General features: G+C 42.7%; 2 protein-coding genes and 1 non-coding gene across 5 annotated transcripts; 2 read left to right on the forward strand and 1 right to left on the reverse strand.

Annotated features, from left to right (window-relative positions):
* Positions 1–1,659: 1,659 nt before the first annotated feature.
* Positions 1,660–8,537, reverse strand: coro1b (coronin, actin binding protein, 1B). 2 transcript variants are annotated; one of them, XM_031851273.1, is made up of 12 exons: positions 8,291–8,537; positions 8,032–8,172; positions 6,695–6,900; positions 6,321–6,443; positions 5,932–6,061; positions 5,153–5,334; positions 4,928–5,047; positions 4,640–4,744; positions 4,382–4,527; positions 3,772–3,829; positions 3,336–3,668; positions 1,660–3,252 (listed from the first exon to the last, which is right to left on the reverse strand). In XM_031851273.1, the coding sequence occupies exons 3-12, from the start codon at positions 6,896–6,898 to the stop codon at positions 3,130–3,132; spliced, it is 1,524 nt and encodes a 507-aa protein (XP_031707133.1). In that variant the 5' UTR covers positions 6,899–6,900; positions 8,032–8,172; positions 8,291–8,537; the 3' UTR covers positions 1,660–3,129. The 2 variants fall into 2 exon arrangements, with proteins under 2 accessions (XP_031707133.1, XP_031707132.1); XM_031851272.1 differs by having other exon boundaries at positions 8,032–8,537.
* Positions 8,538–10,017: 1,480 nt separating this feature from the next.
* On the forward strand, positions 10,018–10,105 carry trnar-ucu (transfer RNA arginine (anticodon UCU)). Its single transcript is given in 2 exon segments — positions 10,018–10,054; positions 10,070–10,105. It is a non-coding gene; the product is annotated as a tRNA-Arg (tRNA).
* Positions 10,106–10,742: 637 nt separating this feature from the next.
* On the forward strand, positions 10,743–22,185 carry LOC116385732 (oxysterol-binding protein 1-like). Of its 2 annotated transcripts, XM_031851428.1 has the most exons (17): positions 10,743–11,090; positions 11,999–12,171; positions 12,441–12,649; positions 12,747–12,915; positions 13,274–13,385; positions 13,517–13,700; positions 13,804–13,921; positions 14,226–14,283; positions 14,484–14,648; positions 17,430–17,675; positions 18,339–18,459; positions 18,722–18,825; positions 19,148–19,243; positions 19,783–19,967; positions 20,271–20,506; positions 20,615–20,653; positions 20,765–22,185. In XM_031851428.1, exons 2-17 carry the CDS (start codon positions 12,035–12,037, stop codon positions 20,905–20,907), a joined length of 2,322 nt encoding a protein of 773 aa, XP_031707288.1. In that variant the 5' UTR covers positions 10,743–11,090; positions 11,999–12,034; the 3' UTR covers positions 20,908–22,185. The 2 variants fall into 2 exon arrangements, with proteins under 2 accessions (XP_031707288.1, XP_031707286.1); XM_031851426.1 differs by having other exon boundaries at positions 20,615–22,185.
* The last annotated feature ends 6 nt before the right edge of the window (positions 22,186–22,191 follow it).

Raw genomic sequence — 22,191 nt, forward strand, 5'->3', positions numbered from 1 at the left:
CAGACTGCATTATGCAGCAAATATCAAGTGCATTTTAAAACATTTTCCTCTTCACTGACTAGAAGTCACAGGAAATACATGATACAGTAGGTTTATTTCCTTTTACACATTTCAACCATTGGTGGTTTGTCGATTACAGCCCAACTACACAAAGGGCAGCTGAGGTCAGCATGATGCCATGCTTTGTTAAAAAATCGTACCATTCAAATTTGACTTACTTTTTAAAGTAAAATTTAAGTATTTTTGATCTTACACTGGAAAACTGGAGTCTAAACGTGTTATGTGAGCCCAAGACAACCCAAAAACGAAACCATGATCCAGATAAGTCTTTTTGATTTACACAAAAAATATAAAGGTTTTTAATCTACACTACAGATTTAAACTAAGAACACGAAGAGCACCGCTTCGTAAACTGAAACAAGAAGACCACATCCTGTTTTCTCTCTGGAGGCCAGGCAGCCACAACACCGACGCCCAACAAAGGCAGTCATATCAAATCAGTACAGTCATTTTACACCATATACTCAGTGAGAGATCGGTGTAAAAATAACAGTATTAAAGTGTTATCAAATATTTTTATTTATTTGTTTTGAATTATGAGATGAAAACAATCACGACAGTCTTATTTCTCTGCTTTATTTAATGGGGATGTGGGTATATTTCCGTTCTTGTGTCTTTTGAGGTCAAACATGGTTATAGAGTTCTATACTTCTGCAAGGAAAATGTAATCTGATTCTAATTCATGTGTTCACAAAATGTTTATTGGAGTTGATACAGTTAATAGGCTACAACAAAATCCATGTTAATCTGAAATAAAAATGTGCTCCAGTTGGGTGAACCTTTAGCAGCTGAAATCTTCAGGTCACACTCGACAGGTTTTTGGATTTCTCTCGAACTATTTTAATAAAATGATTGTTACTTATATAATGTATTGCGCACGTGGCCTTCTTTTGTCCTTCTTGGCTAGATACTCCGTTTACTTTAGGTGACGGACTGGAATTAGAGAGAAACAGCTTGCCTGGCTCCGCCGAAAGAAATAATCCAACACATAACCACAATAAAACAGGAAATTGTCATTTTTACAGAGCCAAGCCAGCTGTTTCCCCCCTGCTTTATGCTAACCTACGCTAGCTAGCCATAGCTACATATTTACTGTACAGACATGAGTGGCATCAAGTTTTTGGACATCGTCTTCTGCTGTAATGTGGTTATAAGGTGGTATTCAGCTGCAGGACAGCATTGAAGGCCCAGGTATAAAATGCACGGCCCGCCACTGCTGTAACCCCCATATGAGAGCTTGAGCGGTGGCGCATGCTCACAAGCGCTAAAAGCACGTGCTGCCCACCTGGCTATGTCAACAAAGCTGCTCTGTGCAGGCAGGCATTACTCCTCGATATCTTTAGATAGCAGATAGTTGTCTGCTGCTATATTAATGTTCAGAATGTTAAACAGTCCCTTTAAGAATACTTAAATATGATGAATTCAGACAATGGCAAAAAAAGCCAATATAAAATGTGAGAAATAGTCAGGGTGTTACATCCTGTATGGAGGAAATGTGTTTTGTGTGTGTCCATATGTCTATTTAACACACAGCTAACACACTCAACATGCAGACTATCCAAACATAAGTCGACCAATAATTATCACAAACACCACAAATATGTGATCATGATCACAACATTTCTTTTAATACAAAGGAGGAATGCATGTTTATTAAGTTTTCACAATGTAGCCTCATTTAATCTGCTACTAGTTGTACAGTTAGTGTTGTGAGGTCAGTGCATAAAGAAATATAAAGTAAGTAATAAAGGGATAAGCTCTATGTGGAATGTACCATTGTTACACGACCATTGACTGACGGGGATGTAACAGAAGAATGCCTCTAAATGTAAATGGCAAAAAACACAAAAATAATAATTAAATTAAAAAAGATCTTTCTATCCTTTAAAAGCAATACAAATGCAATTGCAAACTGTAAAAAATGCTTCCCATTTCACAGTAACTTCCTCTTCTATGATCTGCTGTTCTGAATAAAGCTAGTGTGAGACTGCACTGTCATATGCGGTCAGGTTACATTTGTATACAGCACAACTTGGGCCGAGTCCACCGAACACCTCTCATTTTAGCTTATTACAGCTCGAGGACAACCGACGACTAAACTCGAAATCCTGGTTCTTTAGGGGGCGCAAAGAGGCAAGTATTTCTGCGTATTTTTAATGATTAAGTGGACAAATACTATGCCTTTTGATATTACAGAAACCTTCGTAAAGCCGCAGCTCGCTCCTGATAACATGAGGTACAAAAAGAAAAAGAAGAAAAAAAAGAAATCACAAGTGCTACCTTTTCATTGACCGCAAAGACAACACAGAATTAAAATACACATACATATTCAGCTACACTCTCATCAGCTATCAGTCACATAACTCTCACGGTCAGGATGTGTGTACCATCATAGTTTCCTACGGTTCACCTTACACATGGCGTCCTACAATGAAGCAGTAAAATAAAGCATAAGTCACACAACGAGTAACAGTTGAGGGAGTGGCCCGATATGACATCACAGTTTAGCAGCTTTAACTACTTGATTAAATAGCCCTAATGGTTATATTTGTGAGTGCTTTAGGGGAAGAAAATCATGTTGGAGGTACTCATTTGCCTTGCTATAGTATGTCCACCTTCATTAACTTTAAAAACAACGCTTTGAATCACTACTTCGTGCATTAACGTGAGGCATTTCTGGAACTGTAACACCTTCAAAGCCCTTCAATATTAGTGTGGGGATTTTGCAAAGCTCAAAGCTGCACTATATGTACCACCGAATAGCTGCTACAATACTCCTTCATATGAAAAAAACAAAACTAAATATTATCTCACTGTCAGAATTCACTCTACCTAGATGATAACCCCGGTTCTCAACCACAGTCTGCAAAACAATCACAGAAATGATCAGCTGTCTCCTTTTCGTCGCAATATTTGACCTGTTTGTGAGCCACCGTGATCCAGAGTTAGTCGCTACCCCTGCACTACATTCTTCCACTCGCACAGCTTAAGGTACTGTTGATTCTAGTAAGGCTACGGTCTGTGGATTTAGTGAGTGTGCCCTCCGAATGTAGTGGTCCTCCGCCTCGCTCACACATCCCCGTCCTCGATTCGAGCCAGCTGCCTCTCCAGTAGCTCTATTCTCTGGCTCTGGGCGAGGACGACGGCTCGCAGGGCCTTCATTTCTGCCAACAACTCGTTCAACAATTCGTCCTGCAAGAAGGAGAGAAGGAACAAGTCAGACAACAAACTTGGAGCACTTAAATTGTTGGTACGGTCAATACGTCTCAACTCGCCTCTCTCTTCGGCCTTTCGGTATTTCCATCCGTCTCCCTTGTGGCTACTCGCGGCTGTGGCACCTCTTCTTCCGCCTCCTTGGCGGCAGAGCAAGGTGTGGATGTGGGGGCTGCTGCATTGCCTGTTGAAGGCGGGGCGGCCCCGGAGTCCTGCGAGACCAGCTTGGGTTTGCTTCTGAGGGTGTCTCTGTGCTTGGACGGAGGAGCCGAGTAGCCGCCGCCCAGAGAGACCAACAGGGGCGGTGCATCCTGTCCGGCAATCCATTCGTCGGCCAGGAGAGCCGGCTCTGAGCCGGCTGTGTCCGGGTAAAGGTCTACCTGAAAGAGATCTGACTGGGGAGGAGAGACGGAGACAGAAAAGTGTTTATTATACAGTTATGGATAACCAAATGCTGCTTTCACTTCCTTTTTTTAAATAAAAACATGCATGGCTTACCTTTCGTGGTACAGTCATAGAAATGGGTTCCACTTTCCTTTCATGCAGTTTGTAGAACCTACAGAAGACCAGGAAATGAGTAATCTCATTAAAGCATAAGGCTTTCTTTATGGTTTACAAAGCCCATGAAAAAAAAAAAAAACATGCATCTAAATGCTTTATTACTTATTGATGCTAACTGTGGCACTAAGCCTCAATCTTATACATATACAGGAAATGCAACGCATAGTTTCACTTTAAATAAAGGCTCAGTAACGTCCTATAAAAGCTGGGCACTGTAGTTTTTAAGCAAATGTTACTCAAAGAGGAGTAAGTGGTGCATTTGTTGGGGACTATTTTCAGCTGCGGAGTATTACACATTTGGTGTGATAGTAAGAATGTTCCTGGTAATAAAGGATAAATGTGGCTTATTTATTTATTTGTATTAGTTGTAATAATAGAGGGCTAAGCTACATGAGGTTTTGGCTTCCAAGGCAATACTTTATGGGTCAATTTATTCTTGTTTTGTATTGTTGTCTCAGGAAAAATATATAATTCATCGCCAGCCATTTAAAGATATTTTTAAAGTGATTAAAAGAATATCAAGGAGAACATGACCAAACATATTTACCTGGCAATTTCACACTTGTTGACATCGACGCCTCTTTTACTCAGGAAGCCTGCTCCTCTCTGCGGCTCCTTGCTGCTGTACAAGCTGAGGAAGTGAACATACGGGGATTCGTCTGTCACCTCAAAGTACCGGATGGTGCAGTCCCCCTGAAAGCCAGCAGAGAACCTAATTAAGACCACTGAGACAAAAATGAATCGATACGAATTTTTAACATTTGTGTAACTCTGTGTGCGCTCAACACAATCCTTAGCTTCCTACCTTTCCACACAGGTACACCATGTTTGTGTCAGGGTCATAAAAGGGTAGAAGGACCCCGTTACTTGTGTCCATCTCCTGTACTGCCATTGGCTCAGAGAGATCCTTCTGTAATAAAAAAAAAAAAAAAAAAGAAAGAAAGCACAAAACATTTATTTTACAACACAACTTGTGATTGCATGCATACAATCTCACTAAATAAATTATGCACTACTTCCCACACTGACTCTGAAAGTTGGCATTGAACAAATTGTGCCCTGAAGAATCATTCAATATGGACGCAAGACTGACCGTATCCCACAACGCCAGCTGTCTCTCACTCATGCGGCTAAAGCCTGTGGTGAGGATCTTCCCGTCGGAGAGGAACACGGCTCTCATTGGCCTGGTGCCGTCATGGACCTTCTCCTTCACCTGGGAGAACAAGAACAGGACATTGCAAATAGGAGAGCCCCAGCATCCACATGCACGGCATAGTGTGGCATAACCTCTTTTGTATGGCAAGAAATGTGGCATCACCTTGACGACAGTGCCCCGTCGCGGGTCGATGACTCGCAGAGCCTTGTCCTTGCAGACGGTACAGATGGCACTGCCGTCCTTGTTCCAGCAGACACTGTAAATGAGGTCTGGGTGGGTGTCGTTCAGCTGGTACACAAGCTCCCCCGTGCCCACGTTCCACACACAAATCACATTATCGCAGCCTGGAGAGAGGAAGACACAAATGCAGGAACGTGAACGTAAGGAGCAATGCCATGAAGAGCTTTGTATACCAAGAGGAGGACAGGAAATCTAAATGCAAGTTAGTACCATGCTGAAAACAACAGGAAGCTAAACCTTTACAGACGGAGTGGGACACACAAAAAATGATTATTTCACTGTAAGGATGAGTCAGTTATTTTTAAAAAAAGGTTGTGAAAACATATTTTCGCCACAAATTCTGCCGACGTGTGACCGGTTTTGGTTAATGTGAAGATGTCTTGGTCACACGGTTTGACAGAGCTCAGTTGGAGAAGGATGATATCATGTACTTCTGAGCACCAATCAGAATACGACTCTAGGTGGAAACCTAGTAAACGACTGGCCCATGTATGGTCAATGTGCTAAATTGTGACCAAATTGTTACAGCAATAATGAATGCGAATTCCTGGATATGAAATGTTCACCTGCAATTTTCTGTCGTGTTCCCACTAAGCGTAACACATGACGTGTTAGCACATAACAGCCACGTTTATCACGGTATTTGTCAGTATTTGTTGACAAGGGAAGTGAGAAGGAAAGACTGTGATGAGTGAGGTTACCTGCAGTCAAGAGGATATTGAAAGCGGTTGGGTGCCAAGCCAGGATTCCCACTCTTTTACTGTGTCCCTCCAGGTTCACAATGGCCTCAGTCATTGGGCTCGTCAGGCCCCCGTCTGGGATCTGCCACACCTTCAAATCGCCGGGCACAGCAGACATTTGTTTGTGAATTCAGGTGCACGAGAGCTACTGTGTTTTTTAAGCAACGCATTGACATACAATAGCTTCTTGGTGACTTTGACGGAAACGCTCTTCAGGCAAAAGCAATGAGGAATGTTAGGTTGAAACACTTTATTCCTAATTTCTGCTCGCTTACCGTATCGTAGCTAACATATATCAATCTTCTTATATAACTATTGACAAGAAAGAGGGAATACAAGCGTTAACCTACCTTTACTGTGCAGTCCTCTGAGGCACTTGCAATGATGTTGTCGTCATGAGGAGACCACTGGATGTCCAGCACCGGTGCTGCATGGCCGCACACCGTGGGACACGCCTGGTCGACTCTGCCGCTCTGTGGGAGAAAACAAAAAAAAGTTAAGATCACGACACTAGTCGGTAAAACCTTTCTTCCCTATTGGTCTGGGAACTCTAAAAGTGCTGCGTGTGCATTAGCCGGACATGGAGCGAGGCGTCGAAAGACTTGCTGACACATTGCTTTTAGTAGCAGAGTGGAAGATAGGAAACATGATAGAAGCTTTAAAAATAAGATATTGATCCTCTTGTCTATTTGATGCCGATATGAAACAGAGAGGGGTCGTGCACCTTGCTGATCGGCACAACGAGGAAGGAGCCTCCTCCGCCGGCTTCGATGATGACGGCGATGAATTTGGGGTTGACCGCGCAGAGGCCGGTGTCCCACGTCACGCGGGACACTCTGACGTCGTCGATGCAGTGCTCAGCTTTCCACGCCTGGGCGAAGACGTGGCGGAACTTGCTCTGCCGGACCACACCGCGCCGGAAAGACATGTCTGTGGAGACGATTTACAGTTACAGGCACTGCTGCACATTGCTTCAATGTTCCACCTTAATGGCATGGACAGTTAAATATTCTAAATCTGTTTCACTGGGAACTAAATAATACCGTTTAAAGATTAGAAACAAAACATTTTTGTTAAAAAACATGGATCATGCTTGAAAGACTGAGTTGACTGTTCACATAAAAAACAAGAAAACAACAAACAAACAAAAAACTATAAACTTTTGGCTTGAAGCATTTCTTTTCTGACTTCTGCTATTCTGAATTTGTTCAAAGTATACTGCAGTGCTCATAATATCAAAACTGATGTTTTTCTTTTTTGTTGATGTGTAACTGGACGATGTCTCGTTATACTTTTGGAGTTTAATAATTAGCTGCGTTTTGTAATCCCATGTGAGGTGGGCAAAATGTTTGACATGGAAATAAAACACACCAACACACACACGATAAATGACTTCTTTAGTCTTTTTCCATTCCTAGAAAGCGGCACAAATGACCTCCGATGTGGCTTTCTGACAGCTCATTAAAAACCCATTGTACATTCAGTTATTTCACAGCTCATTCAACACATCCCCAACACCTTTACGTTATCAAAACAGCAGGCCAAATTCTTTCAGACAGAGTCTGTCCTGAAAAGCTTCAGTGGACAAAAGGGCATGATCCGCCTGAAACCAAAACATGCCGTGGCACAGTGAGGGAGGGGGGGGCAGTCAGAGCTAGCAACTCTATGCAATCTACCTAACGCTTCACAGTTGTCAAAGCAAATTGTATTTTAGCATGTATGCAGATTGTCGTTTCCATCCCCCCCAGTTGCTTGTGAGGATAAAACAGCTCCACAGCCATGCAGCTGTGTGTAGTAGTACACTTCCATCCGTGTACGGCCATTAAATACTATTCTCCTATTGTATAACGGTGGTTTTAATTCCCTTCTATATAGTTACAAGATATCCACATAGTATTTTACACCATTTATATTGGTTTCTATTGTTGCCTGCACACAATGCGCGATAATATGGCTTTTGCGGTGCGTAACGGTATGCGTGCGCAGCAACGCATAGTTGGTACCAGACTGAGGCATTTTAAGGAAACGACAAGGTTGTTATGATCGAGCACAATAGCATACCTGGCTTTCGACTTCTCCTAATTGGACAACGGATCACTAAAGACTCGGGCGTGACGAGGCCAATAAAAATAATCCTCCGCCAGCAGCAGTAACTTAATCCTCTACTGTTTCCGGGCAGGCGTACACGTTGATTGCGCAGACCTATAAACAAAACACGTCCATTAGAAATAAATGCGCATCCGTGCTATCACCAAAAATGCAGCTATTCTCATGTTAGTTTGTCAGTAATTACGCAAGTCGGATGTAGTACGAGCCTGACCTGACAGCGCATGCCCCGTGCTGATGTAGAGCTAAACATTAAACGACGCACGGCGACGCCGAATGGAGTCGATAGAAGTAGCGCAGACTGGCTAAATGCACACGGCGTCCGTGTTCGCCCCGTCTCCCCCTTTTGCAAACGACCAAATTGAAGATCGGAGCAGAATCCCAGACACTTCCGCTAATGGCAGGATATATCAAAGACTACGCAGGGGAGTCAAGAGGGAGACCGCCGTCTACATCCGGGCTCCTGTCTGCCAGACCGGATGTGTACGCATATGCAGAAAACACTACATACCAATGTAGCCGATGGTTATGTTGCGCCTATACTTTATAATAGTAATAAAATAATAACACGGGGCTCCGTAGTCTGCACCAAGATGGTAACCACTTTATTCTCTTTTCACACACTCCACAATAACCTTTTTCCTCTTCCCCTTCTTCCGTTGTATCCTTCACAATAAAAGCCCAGACACATACACTGAAACACTGCTTTCTATAGAGCTCTTAAATAAGTACAATTTTGAAGTACTTGTACTTTACCTGGGTTTTTTTTTCCATTTTATGCTACTTTATACTTCTAGTTCACTGCATCTCAGAGGCAAATATTGTACTTTTTACCCCACTTCATTTATTTGATATCTTTAGTTACTTTAAAGATTCTTAACAATAATACAACATATAATCAACAATTATTTTATCATGTATTATTATACGGTTAAAATAAAACTGGTGGTGAAATTCACCAGCTTCCTGGCAGTATAGTAAAAAAAAGAAAGAAGCTCTACCTTTACCAGCTGCAACATTAAAGTGATACTTACACATCGATGCATTATGCAATATTATACTGAAATGGGCCGTTGTGCAGAATGAGCACTTTTACTTGTTGTACATGAAAAGTACATTTTCAAGCTAATACTATTAAATACAGGACTCGAAGACGTCGATTGGTTAATTCTTGGTTAATTCTTGGTTGCGATACAAGCGCTGATTGGCCACCGCGGACAATTTCTGATTGATTTGTGGTTACAGGTGGAAATGTAATTGGCTGTCACAACCAAGAATTAGGTCGACTCACGGGTGGCAGGGACCGCGACTCAAATGTTGGACCCTTTTGAGGTTGGTGCAGAATAAACATCTTTTGGTTAAGACAAAAGTGTGTTGAATGCGTTTCAGCGTTTCAGTGTTTCATATTGATTTGAAAAGGCAATTGCTAGACATTACCTCAATTAAATTCTATTTGTTTGTATAAAATAGGCGGCAGTAGCAAACTACGTGGTGACTCGGTAGGGAACCGCAAAGCCACCAGTTCAAGACCCCGCAGGTCCGAAGTCTTGAGTGTTTACCCACCTCTACCAGTTCACTGTGTACTCCGAAAAGTGAGCTGTAATCACATCACTTGTTACATATTCACCCTTTGAAGACACGTTTCATTTTCATTATTCTTATTTAGCTGGAGTTATTGTCATCATAAGTAGAATAAACTGTTCTAGCGTGTTGTGAATGGAGCTTTAGCGCCACCTGCTGTTTAACATCTCACAAGGCAGGTTCATTATTTGTTCCCAAATGTGTTGTTTTGTGGAGCAAATGTCGGTTTTCGCTCGAGTTAACACAACACCAACGTCCATAAATTACTAACAGTCTATAATCCATACTTCCGGTCCCTTTAATACCACAGTAGATCAGGAGTATCTCTAAATACAACGTAGCTTTTCATATGCAACAAGTGGCTCCGTGGCGCAATGGATAGCGCATTGGACTTCTAGGTTGATCCGAAGGGATTCAAAGGTTGTGGGTTCGAGTCCCACCGGAGTCGATTTTTTTGATTATTGAAACCCTATAGCGATATGTTAGTTACATATTAACGAAAACACGCACATATCAAGAGTTTACAGTTCTTTTTGTGTAAACTGAAATAGTGTCCTTTGAAAGGTAGAGAGCCAGCTTGTTCAAACGTTTACATAAACGAGAAGGGTTACTCATTAATATGCGTTCCTATCTGTAGTGAATGCGCTCTAAACATTGTACAGTAGTTTGCATATATTATAATATGAATCTATTTGACATTATATAGCTCACATAAATGTTAGCTTAGCTAGCTAGTTAGTAGTAAAAAGAATCAAATGAATGTGTAAGGAGCGAGATTCAATCAAGGTTGTTTCCGATTGTATCCTTCAAAATAAAACATTCGCATAATACAAATCATAGAGTGCACTACAGGAACAGTTATCAGTTAATTTACTGCTATTCTGTTATTAAAAGCACGCATAAAGGAATGCATTTATGGGCATGTATATAGTACAGATGGTATATTTCGATCACCTTTAACTGAGACGGACATTATGACTTGTTTTTATGCGGGAGATAATACCGACACAATGTGCTATTACTTTGAAGGCAAAGAAACGGTTTCATCCGGAAAACAATGTCGCCCATCTGTTTCCAGACGAGAACAAATTATGTTGCACCGTGTATAACCAACGAGCTAACGTTAGGCTAGTTAGATATAGCTAGCTAGCTTTAGATTCTTACCCGCGTACGCAGCTGTATGATGAACACTAAACACACGATTATAGAGGGATACTAATGAAACTCGTTGGTGTCACTTTATTTTACAACCACCACGCGGGTGTCGTCGACGTCTTCGGTTTAATTGTTTTCATCATTAGCCGATCCTGTGCTGGTCAGTTAGCTAGTTAGCCTCTTCAGCTAGCTAGGTATAGTAGCGTATGGGAGTCAAAGTTAGCTGTGACTTCCCCGGGTGTCTGGTGGCCTGATCTCACATTTTCGGACACGTCAAGGTAAACAGTCATCCGTCGGCGAGCTTTAAAGCGAGCTAGTGAGTTAACGAGCATTTGGCGGCGTGTCTTTTGCTTTTTACCATGTAGTGAATGTGCACGTCAGCTGGTTAAGTTCGAGAAAACACGACACGTTTGTGTTTTCTGTACTTCATGAGCTGTTACTACTATGACTCCCACTGGCCTACCCGGAGCTAACGTCGGCTAGCCTCTGGTGTCATACTCATCAATATGTTGGGAGTTTTATCAATTTTATGTTCTTTTGTTGATTGCACAACTGTCACATTTCCCTGACTATATCATTACAATCACAGGTTTTTTTTGTAAATGTTGGCTACTGTGTCAATTAATATCTATCCAGGTCATGGGCAATTAAGAAGACAGAATCACACTAAGGGGTTTTAATCCCTCTTTTATGCACATCTTTAATTCCGGCTTCAACAAGTTTCCTTAGTAAAACGTGTCAGCAGGGGATCTGTATTGATTCCATGGTTAATATTTTACCTGTCATACCACACTGAAAGATCAATATCAATCAGCAGTGTTTTAGTCCCGTTACTGTAAAATGAAATGCTGAGATGATTTAGTATTAACGCAAGACTGTGACTAACTGATTGCAATTTCACAAAGTCCAAGTCGACATATGAACATATCTTGCCTTGTCTGACACACACAAGATCACTTTATTATCACTAAGAAAACCAGTGAAAATATGCTAATTTGAGAAGCTTGGAGCAGCAAATTTGTGATTTTGTTTGCCTGGAATAAGTTGAACGATGAATCGATCAACAAAATATTTGCTGATTAATTTGGAGACAGTCTGCTTTATTGTTTAATACTTTCAGGCCCAATATGAGAACACAAGCCCTGTCATTTAAAATAACATTTTTAACTTTTAATTTCCCTTCAAGGTTCCTAAAATCTGTCTCTTGATTTTGGGGGCTGTGATGTCGGAGCCCAAAACCCCCACCCCCACTCCTGCTGGCGACACATACAAAGGATGGGTGTTCAAGTGGACAAATTACATCAAGGGTTATCAGCGGAGGTGGTTTGTCCTGAGCAATGGGCTTTTGTCCTACTACAGGTAGGCTTTCCTGTAAAACACACCAAATTGAAGGATACCAATGATCATGTCACCAGAGAAACCAAACTACTGATCAGCTGTTGATTAAGCAGGAAGGCAATCAACCTCAATTTATTCACTTTTATTTCCTCCTGTTGAATTCCTTTGTCGGATCGAAGCCCAAGTTTTGCTATTGTACTCACCGAAAAACAATCAGTACACATGCTGTTTTTGTTATGCTTGGTTACATTTTCCTCAAAATGTCGAATCAAACCCCCTCTGATTATTAGGACCCAAGCGGAGATGGGCCACACGTGTCGAGGCACAATCAACTTGGCCACAGCAACGATCGCTGTGGATGACGCCTGCAACTTTGTCATCTCCAATGGCGGAGCACAGACCTATCACCTGAAGGCCAGCTGTGAAGTGGAACGTCAGCGCTGGATCACTGCCCTGGAACTGGCCAAAGCCAAGGCAGCACGCATGCAGGCTGAGTCAGGTACAACACAGGCAGACGGGGATGGGGGGAGACAAGTATTCAGTGTCTTGTGAAAGCCTTTTTATTCTTAAGTGTTTTTTGCTTTGATCATAAACAGATGACTCGGGGGATGACTTCTCCCCATCTTCCCCACCGGTACCACCCGGACAAGGTGGCGGATCACAGAATTCAGAAGTCCAGTCTGCTCTCAGAACACTCGGCAGCAAGGTGGAGGACCTCAGCACCTGCAACGATCTAATTTCAAAGCATGGCTCTGCCCTCCAGAGGTCAGGCTTTACCACTCTATTGCTCTCTCTCTCTCTTTCTTTCTCTCTTTCTCTCTTTCTCTCTCTACATAGGAATGAAGGATCCAAAACACATACATCTAAAACATAAACCATAAAACATGACATGAAGAAAACCTTCTTTGAAGTAATGGCCTTGTGTCCAGAATATCATATCACTGTTGCTTTGATTTGTAAAAGAGCATGTAAATGCACAAACACTGCAGTTGACGGACAAAACAAGCACGAGTTATAATAATAAACCTATTAAGTCTGAGGCTGATGGCCTTTTACAGTGTGTTTTGATGATATATGGTCCCAACTCCTTATTCACGTTGTACATTTTTCATATTCATTGCAGGTCTTTATCAGAACTGGACAGCTTGCGTATGACTGGGGAGGCTGGGGATAAGATCCGCCAGGTGACAGAGAGGGCCACGCTGTTTCGCATCACCTCCAATGCCATGATTAATGTAGGTGTCTCCCTCCTCGCTCAGTTTATCTATTTCTTGTCCGTGTTCAATGTACAAGATTCTCATATTCATTGAATGTCGCGTTCCAATGTTCTCCAGTTTGACCCTGTTGGATGTTTTGCCCCCCTCAGGCGTGCCGAGACTTTCTTGCGCTCGCTCAGGGTCACAGCAAGCGTTGGCAGAAAGCTCTTCAAGCGGAACGGGACCAGCGGGTCAGGCTGGAGGAGACTTTAGAGCAGCTGGCCAAGCAGCACAACCACCTGGAGAGAGCGTTCAGAGGGGCTGCACAGGCTAATGCTACTACAGACAATAAAAGTAAGACGTGACTACTGCACCACTGCAGAGGGTTAATTCATAACTGTAAATGGGTTTTCAGTCTCTGTGTGGGGATACACTGACAAAGCAGTGTGTCGTTAAGGTGCTGCTGGGCCGGGAAAAGGTGAGGCCAGTGACGAAGATGACGACAATGAGTTCTTTGATGCCATGGAAGAAGCGCCTGAGTTCATCACTGTGCCTGCAGACCCGCGGTTCCACAAGTCAGTGCACACTCATTCATCACACCACAAATGCAGCCACACAAAGAGTTGCTTTTTAACTGTTGGATTGCCTCAGGCCATTCAAACTGTCAAGTATTTGTTTCGTTCAACTCAGTTGGTAGGACAAACCAGTATGAGATGTGATAAATTCACACAGGTTGATGGCTTCACCTCTCCTTTAGGCAGAATCAAGAGTCGGTTGACCCAGTTTATGCTCCATTTCCTTGTATGACAAGCTGGCAGTTAATGTAAACACAACATTTTCAGACACTTACAGATTCTTTGTTTTTAAATCTCTTCACAGAAGGTCGAGCAGTAATATCAGCGGTTTCAACAGTGAAATGTGTCCTGATGATCAATCGGTAGGTTTCATTCTGGCCTCTAAGATAGCTGTTAAAAGACTGGTTCACCTCATTAACATGATTCTAACCATAATTTATTACTATAAATATAAATTACAAACATGTTTTCAAAAGAAATACAGTAAATCTGTTTCGAAAGCTTTGTTATTTCCAGAAATCTGCTGTTGCGCTTGTTTATTGACAGTTTTCTGCCTTTTTAGCTTAATGAGGAGCCTTTAGCGATGAACCCAGAATCTCCCTCACAGGAGTTGGTACCACTGAAGAAGAGGCGGACACGCATCTCAGACAAACCCAACTACTCTCTCAACCTGTGGAGTATCATGAAGAACTGTATTGGCAAAGAGCTGTCCAAGATCCCGATGCCTGTGAGTATTCTCTTTAGAGGATACTCCGAATCAAATGCGACTTCCAGGATGTTTGTTTGTCAGCCTTTCCAGTGAAAGGTCTCAGGCAGTTCCACCTCCTCTTCTAAAACCCCTATCAGCTAGCTGCTCCCACTTTTGTCTTTGTATTGTCACCAAAAAATGCTTTCAACGTGAGAAGCTAATAAAGTGGTACGACCACAATCGGTACATCATAGACTTGCGGCAGCAGCATTCTACTGTGACGTGGGTTTGACGAAAACTGTGCAGAACACTCTGTAAGAGTCATCGGTGGTTAACATAGCTCTGTTGTCAGGTTGAATGACAGACCGGTCAGAAACAAGTACTGGTTGTTCCTTCAGAGACATACCGGAGATTGATACCTGTGACCTTTCTTGACTACGCATGCTCCTCTCCTCCAACAGCACTTCTTCAGTCAGCGCAGCAGAAATACAAACGATAATTCATAGTAACAGTTTTTATTCGAGGCACAAAACCTGATATGTGTTTGGTTTGGCTGAATGCAGTCATCAACAAACTGCACGTAACACACTTTGGCTGAACATTAACACAGTAAATGAGGAAAAACTAAATACACAGATTCAAGCCAACATGTCGACGAAAATATTTAAAAAAAACAAAAAAACGGCCACATCCTCTGTTTTCGTCATTATTACTACTTATCATTGTTTGTAGTCTCACTACCTCGTCTCTTTCCTTCTTTTCTTTGTCGTTACACATCAGCCAAAAGCCGTCCTCGTCACAAACATACCCTAACCTAATCTTACATCAAACTCAACCTGATAATATACAGGTGCTGGTCATATAATTAGAATATCATCAAAAAGTTGATTTATTTCACTAATTCCATTCAAAAAGTGAAACTTGTCTATTATATTCATTCATTACACACAGACTGATATATTTCAAATGTTTATTTCTTTTAATTTTGATGATTATAACTGACAACTAAGGAAAATCCCAAATTCAGTATCTCAGAAAATTAGAATATTGTGAAAAGGTTCAATATTGAAGACACCTGGTGCCACACTCTAATCAGCTAATTAACTCAAAACACCTGCAAAGGCCTTTAAATGGTCTCAGTCTAGTTCTGTAGGCTACACAATCACGGGGAAGACTGCTGACTTGACAGTTGTCCAAAAGACGACCATTAACACCTTGCACAAGGAGGGCAAGACACAAAAGGTCATTGCAAAAGAGGCTGGCTGTTCACAGAGCTCTGTGTCCAAGCACATTAATAGAGAGGCGAAGGGAAGGAAAAGATGTGGTAGAAAAAAGTGTACAAGCAATAGGGATAACCGCACCCTGGAGAGGATTGTGAAACAAAACCGATTCAACTGCAGCTGGAGTCAGTGCTTGAAGAACCACTACGCCCAGACGTATGCAAGACATGGGTTTCAGCTGTCGCATTCCTTGTGTCAAGCCACTCTTGAACAACAGACAGCGTCAGAAGCGTCTCGCCTGGGCTAAAGACAAAAAGGACTGGACTGCTGCTGAGTGGTCCAAAGTTATGTTCTCTGATGAAAGTAAATTTTGCATTTCCTTTGGAAATCAGGGTCCCAGAGTCTGGAGGAAGAGAGGAGAGAGACACAATCCACGTTGCTTGAGGTCCAGTGTAAAGTTTCCACAGTCAGTGATGGTTTGGGGTGCCATGTCAGCTGCTGGTGTTGGTCCACTGTGTTTTCTGAGGTCCAAGGTCAACGCAGCCGTATATCAGGAAGTTTTAGAGCACTTCATGCTTCCTGCTGCTGACCAACTTTATGGAGATGCAGATTTCATTTTCCAACAGGACTTGGCACCTGCACACAGTGCCAAAGCAACCAGTACCTGGTTTAAGGACCATGGTATACCTGTTCTTAATTGGCCAGCAAACTCGCCTAACCTTAACCCCACAGAAAATCTATGGGGTATTGTGAAGAGGATGATGCGAAATGCCAGACCCAACAATGCAGAAGAGCTGAAGGCCACTATCGGAGCAACCTGGGCTCTCATAACACCTGAGCAGTGCCACAGACTGATCGACTCCATGCCACGCCGCATTGCTGCAGTAATTCAGGCAAAAGGAGCCCTAATTAAGTATTGAGTGCTGTACATGCTCATACTTTTCATGTTCATACGTTTCAGTTGGCCAAGATTTCTAAAAATCCTTTCTTTGTATTGGTCTTAAGTAATATTCTAATTTTCTGAGATACTGAATTTGGGATTTTCCTTAGTTGTCAGTTATAATCATCAAAATTAAAATAAATAAACATTTGAAATATATCAGTCTGTGTGTAATGAATGAATACAATAGACAAGTTTCACTTTTTGAATGGAATTAGTGAAATAAATCAACTTTTTGATGATATTCTAATTATATGACCAGCACCTGTATATCATACAATCATACAATGTGCTCATTATACAAACGGTACATCACAATATTAAGCCTGCTCAGTATCTATATTGGTCACAAAAGAGGGATCCTCATCAAGATGCTTTGTTTATAGTATGTGGTAATGTTTTTAGATTAGCCGATATATCGTTATCACATTTAACAAAACTAAAATCAAATTTCAATATCGGTATCGGCTTCAAGAATCCAGTATTGGTAGGGCTATAGTATAATATATAATGAACTATATGTTATATAGTATAAGTGCACGCCGTATATTTACATGTGTAAGTGGGCGTGAGAGTATAATTTCAAACTAAATGTTATGGGCACTGTGAATGAGAGGAACCGCTAACATCGATCCATCTCCGGATCGCTCCGCCCTCCAGGTAAACTTCAACGAGCCCATATCCATGCTGCAGCGGTTGTCGGAGGACCTCGAGTACCACGAGCTCCTGGACAAGGCTTCCAAGTGCCAGAGTCCGCTGGAGCAAATGTGCCACGTGGCCGCCTTCTCCGTGTCCTCCTACTCGACCACCGTCTACCGCACGGGCAAACCCTTCAACCCTCTGCTGGGAGAGACGTATGAGCTGGACCGCCGGAGAGAGAGCGGCTACCGCTCCCTCTGCGAGCAGGTGAGAGGAACAAGTAACACAGCAAGATGTAGAGACAAAGCCATGGAAGTGAAACTGAAGAAACAAAGAATGAATGAATGAACAATAATCCCACTGACTCAGCGTTTTTGACAGTATGTTGCTTCCTTTTTGGATTCTTTGAGGGATAAACAGAGAAGGAAGTATTATGTGTCGAAAGAAATCAGGGCTTGAAGGGCATGTTTATCATAATTGAAGGTTAGAGGAGTCGTGGTAAACGGACATGATTACATCTTTGATTGTAATTATTTGTGGTAGCAATTTAAACTCTAAACGTATTATTAATATCGTAATGGCGGCATTTTGACATAACTTTACAAGTATCTGATGAAAATATAATCTTTTGTGATCATTTGGTGCACACAAAAAAAAGCTACGTCCATTTTCGTTTTTTGGGGGGTAAAAAGATTTGTGGAGGGCGACAGCAGGACACAGATGGAGGCTTATTGTTTGATCACTTGGTTTGCCTTTCGTCATAAACATCTCCAGACAAAGTGATGCAGGGGAATTGTTGAATCTCAACCGATAAGCTGTTGAATTGTTTCGAATGCTCTACTTGTTGACAGACCGTCCTTTGTGATGCGTACAGCTTTATTCTATTTTTAAAACTAATTGTACCCTTCACATCTTAAACCTTTTTCTCAGGTGAGTCACCACCCCCCTGCAGCAGCGCATCATGTGATTTCTGATCGTGGCTGGACCCTGAGGCAGGAAATCACTGTTGCCAGCAAGTTCAGGGGAAAATACATCTCCATTATGCCCTTAGGTAAGAGACGGTGTGGTTCAGAACATACTATGCATGCCTTTGCAATCCGAACACAGCTGAGGCTGTCACTAATGTCCTCGCAGCCTTTCCTAAACTCGTATGGAATGCACAAGTCAGTCGGTGTTCCTGTGAGAGATAAGTTCACGAGGCCTGCGGAATGTGACAGAGAGCACACCTTTTGTCGGTTGAAAGGTCAACCATCTGTTTTGTTTGGGGAAACTTATTCACGTTTTCTCTGTCTCCATTTTGTTTTTCCTCACAGGCACAATACACGCAATCTTTGAAAGGGGCAACAATCACTACACATGGAAGAAAGTTACCACCACAGTGCACAACATCATCGTAGGAAAGCTATGGATCGATCAGGTGAGACTGACGAGAGTTAAAAGTGAGATGACACATTTATACATACAATTTTGACGCATTTGATGTTTTTTTATACACTGGAGAAATTGCACAGCATTGTTTTCTACTTCTTATTGTTGACAATGAGCCTTGCATTGTGCTACACATGTTTTTGTAGGTGACACACAAATCCTTTGAAAGCGGTGCCAGACTTACATGTGTACACAGTGTCTTTATCGTCGTGCTGCCAACCCTGAATGGAAGTTTAAACTTTTACTCGTTTGAAAATGTCTCCAGTGTCAGCAATTTACTTCGAAACTTTCTTTTTCGTCCTTTCTGCCAGTCGGGGGAGATTGACGTGGTGAATCACACCACCGGAGACCGCTGCCACTTGAAGTTTGCGCCTTACAGCTACTTCTCCAGAGATGTTGCCAGGAAGGTGAGGGAGGGGAAAAAGGCCGCGACAGCATGTGATGTGTGGCTGGCAAGTGGCCCCATCACATCCTCCCAACCCCCTACTTCAACCTTCATTCTGAGCTTGCAATACACTGACTGGCGTAACCCGCTCTGGTTTCGTCACCCTAAACACGCACGAACTGTGTAGTAAACAAACACAATGTGCGCCTTTTCCACCTCCTGCCTCTTCTAAAAGTTCATCTCCTTTCATGTCGCTGGCTTCAGCTGCGCAGTAAATTGGGCACGGCCTGTCACACTCAAGTGGATCTGTTAGTTCATTTCTCAACAAACATAATATTAAAAACGTTGACTTATTGCCGTTTTTAATGCAATACAAGTTGGATTTAGCAACGGGACGCCGGCAACACAGGTTGCTCATAACCACAACATACAACTTATTGGGTATAACCACACTACAGGAAGACTTCCATGCCTTCCACCCTGTGACCAGTGTTTTTAGCTTAAAAGACCCATGATGCTTCACTCCCCTGTTAACTCTCTCTCTCTCTGTTCTCTCTTCAGGTGACAGGTGTGGTGACGGACAAGGACGGCAAGGCCCACTACGTGCTGTCAGGCACGTGGGATGAGAAGATGGAGTTTTCGCGGGTAATGCAGAGCAGCAGAGGAGAGAATGGCACGGAGGGCAAACAGAAGACCGTCTACCAAACCCTCAAAGCCAGAGAGGTTTGGAGGAGGAACCCTCTACCGTAAGTACCATCAGTGCATGGTCAGGTGTGCGTAACGTTGTGCTCTAAATATTATGACGGACTGAAAAGCACTAAAAAGACGTCAGTGATCCAGCAAAAATGTAATCATACCGCTAAGGTACTGCCTTTCTTGTAGAACTACTTGTACCTCGAGAAGCTACAGTGAGTCTCTGTAGCTCCGGTCTGCCCTCGGTCCAGAGAACGAAGAAGTAGAGCTGGATCTATGGTCCATGTGCGTTTGGATTAAAGGTCTACTCGGCCCTTTGACTTTCAGTGCTGGTCTTCCTCTTTGCTCTACCACAGTGAGGGAGCGGAGACCATGTACTACTTCACTGCCTTGGCGCTGACCCTAAACGAGCTCGAGGAGGGCATGGCTCCCACCGACAGCCGGCGGCGGCCCGACCAGCGTCTGATGGAGGAAGGCCGCTGGGACGAGGCCAACTCGGAGAAGCAGCGGCTGGAGGAGAAGCAGCGCAGCGTCCGGCGGGAGCGAGAGAGGGAAGCTGCCAGCCAACGCACCTCCAGCCAGTCAGAAGAAGGTGAGTGTCTAGTGTGTGGTATCTGTATTCCTCTCTACCATGCATGGGGAAAATCATGGAATAAAGGGGAAAAAAAATTCTATGATTCCCCCTTTTCTCTTCCAAAAGCTGTCGATGAGGACTCTCTTACTGATCCGTCCTTAAAAAGCAAGTACTACTACATTGCCGCCTCCTCACGCTTTCATTTCCGTTTGAATCTTCTATCTAGATTGTTTCGTCTTTTTTTTTGTTGCGAACACAATTTGTCTTGTCTTCCAGGCGCGCCTCATGACAGCTACCAGGCACTTTGGTTCGAGCGCTGTGAGGACCAGATCACAGGTGAGCAAATCCATATCTATAAGGGAGGCTATTGGGAAGCCAAGGACCGTGGCAGCTGGGAGGGCTGTCTGGACATATTTTGACCTCGGCATTGACGGCACAGTGCCCACAAAGAGACTGATACATCGAAGTCCCACACCTCCCACCTGGACAGTTGACTCCCTCCAGTGGCTCTCTGTTCTAAGAGATCTCCAGGACTGTCGCTGCTGTCTGATCCAGCGGGGGAGCAGGGTTTCTCCTCTGCCCCCCCCCTTTTCATCCCATTTCGGTTCCTGTCACCTAGAATCTTAGCACCTAAACACCTTGTTGCCGTCACACATCGGAAAGGACTGGAACAAAACAAACAAATGTTGTGCTGCATTGACTCGGGGTCAGGCTGAGGGGGGAGGAAATGAAATGCGCAGTGCTTCCAAATCATGGGTTGATCATTGTTTCTAGTCTCTCTGCTCAAGTCTGTCAGATCAGCAGCAGAGCAGGTTTTGTGCTGAACACCCTGTGAGATAATATAGTGTTCCTGTTGTCATCCACAGCATTGTGTGCTTTGGTGAAAAAAAAAATAAGGGGTTAGACCTGGTTAATATATATACAATTGTGTATAGATATGATTCAAATAATTTCATTTAAAAAGTCAACTGGTGGCCTTCAAGACGTTAGCGAGGATTTCTTGTTTATCTCTCTGATTTAGTGTCTTAAATGTAATGAAGTGACGGTTCTAGTGTGCTTGTGTGTATGACTGCATATCTGCTCTTCCATCACTTTACAACACTGCCACTGTGCAGTACACAGTGTTTAAAAAGAAGCGATTGTCTGAAAGACAGATTGAACCTCCATACCCATGTATAGTAGGTAGAAGAGATTTATTTATTTTTTTTCCATCACAAAAGGCCTGATGATGAAAATGTTGATGGTGGAAAGTTTGATTTGGCTAACGGGGCCCTTTCTCTTTGCCTTCTCTCGTTTGTGTTTAAAGTACATTTAAAGGGGATTTAAGGTTTCTTGGATAAAAATTCAATCTTTGAAGAAGTAGGGAAAAAGACTACATGGCTGCTGCAATATGGCAACAACGTGCTTGTTCCAGTGCTGAGAAAATCTCACATAAATGCAGTTTTATTTCATAATAATTATGGAAATGACCCCTTTTTCACAATATTGGAATACTATTCTTTCCATTTTGTACTGGGTGTGATATTTCTTTTTGTGTGTGATGAGAGGAACACATACAAATAGGCAAAGGAAAAAATTCAAAATAAATGCAAGTGGTGAAAATTGACCTTTGTATCTGCTGAAGAGTTCATACATATGCAAGTACATTTTGACACCAAAAACATTGTGTGTGTGTGTGTGTGTGTGTGTGTGTGTGTGTGTGT

The sequence above is a fragment of the Anarrhichthys ocellatus genome, unplaced genomic scaffold, assembly GCF_004355925.1.
Source record: "Anarrhichthys ocellatus isolate YVR2014 unplaced genomic scaffold, GSC_Weel_1.0 scaffold11, whole genome shotgun sequence".
NCBI classification, from domain to species: domain Eukaryota; kingdom Metazoa; phylum Chordata; class Actinopteri; order Perciformes; family Anarhichadidae; genus Anarrhichthys; species Anarrhichthys ocellatus.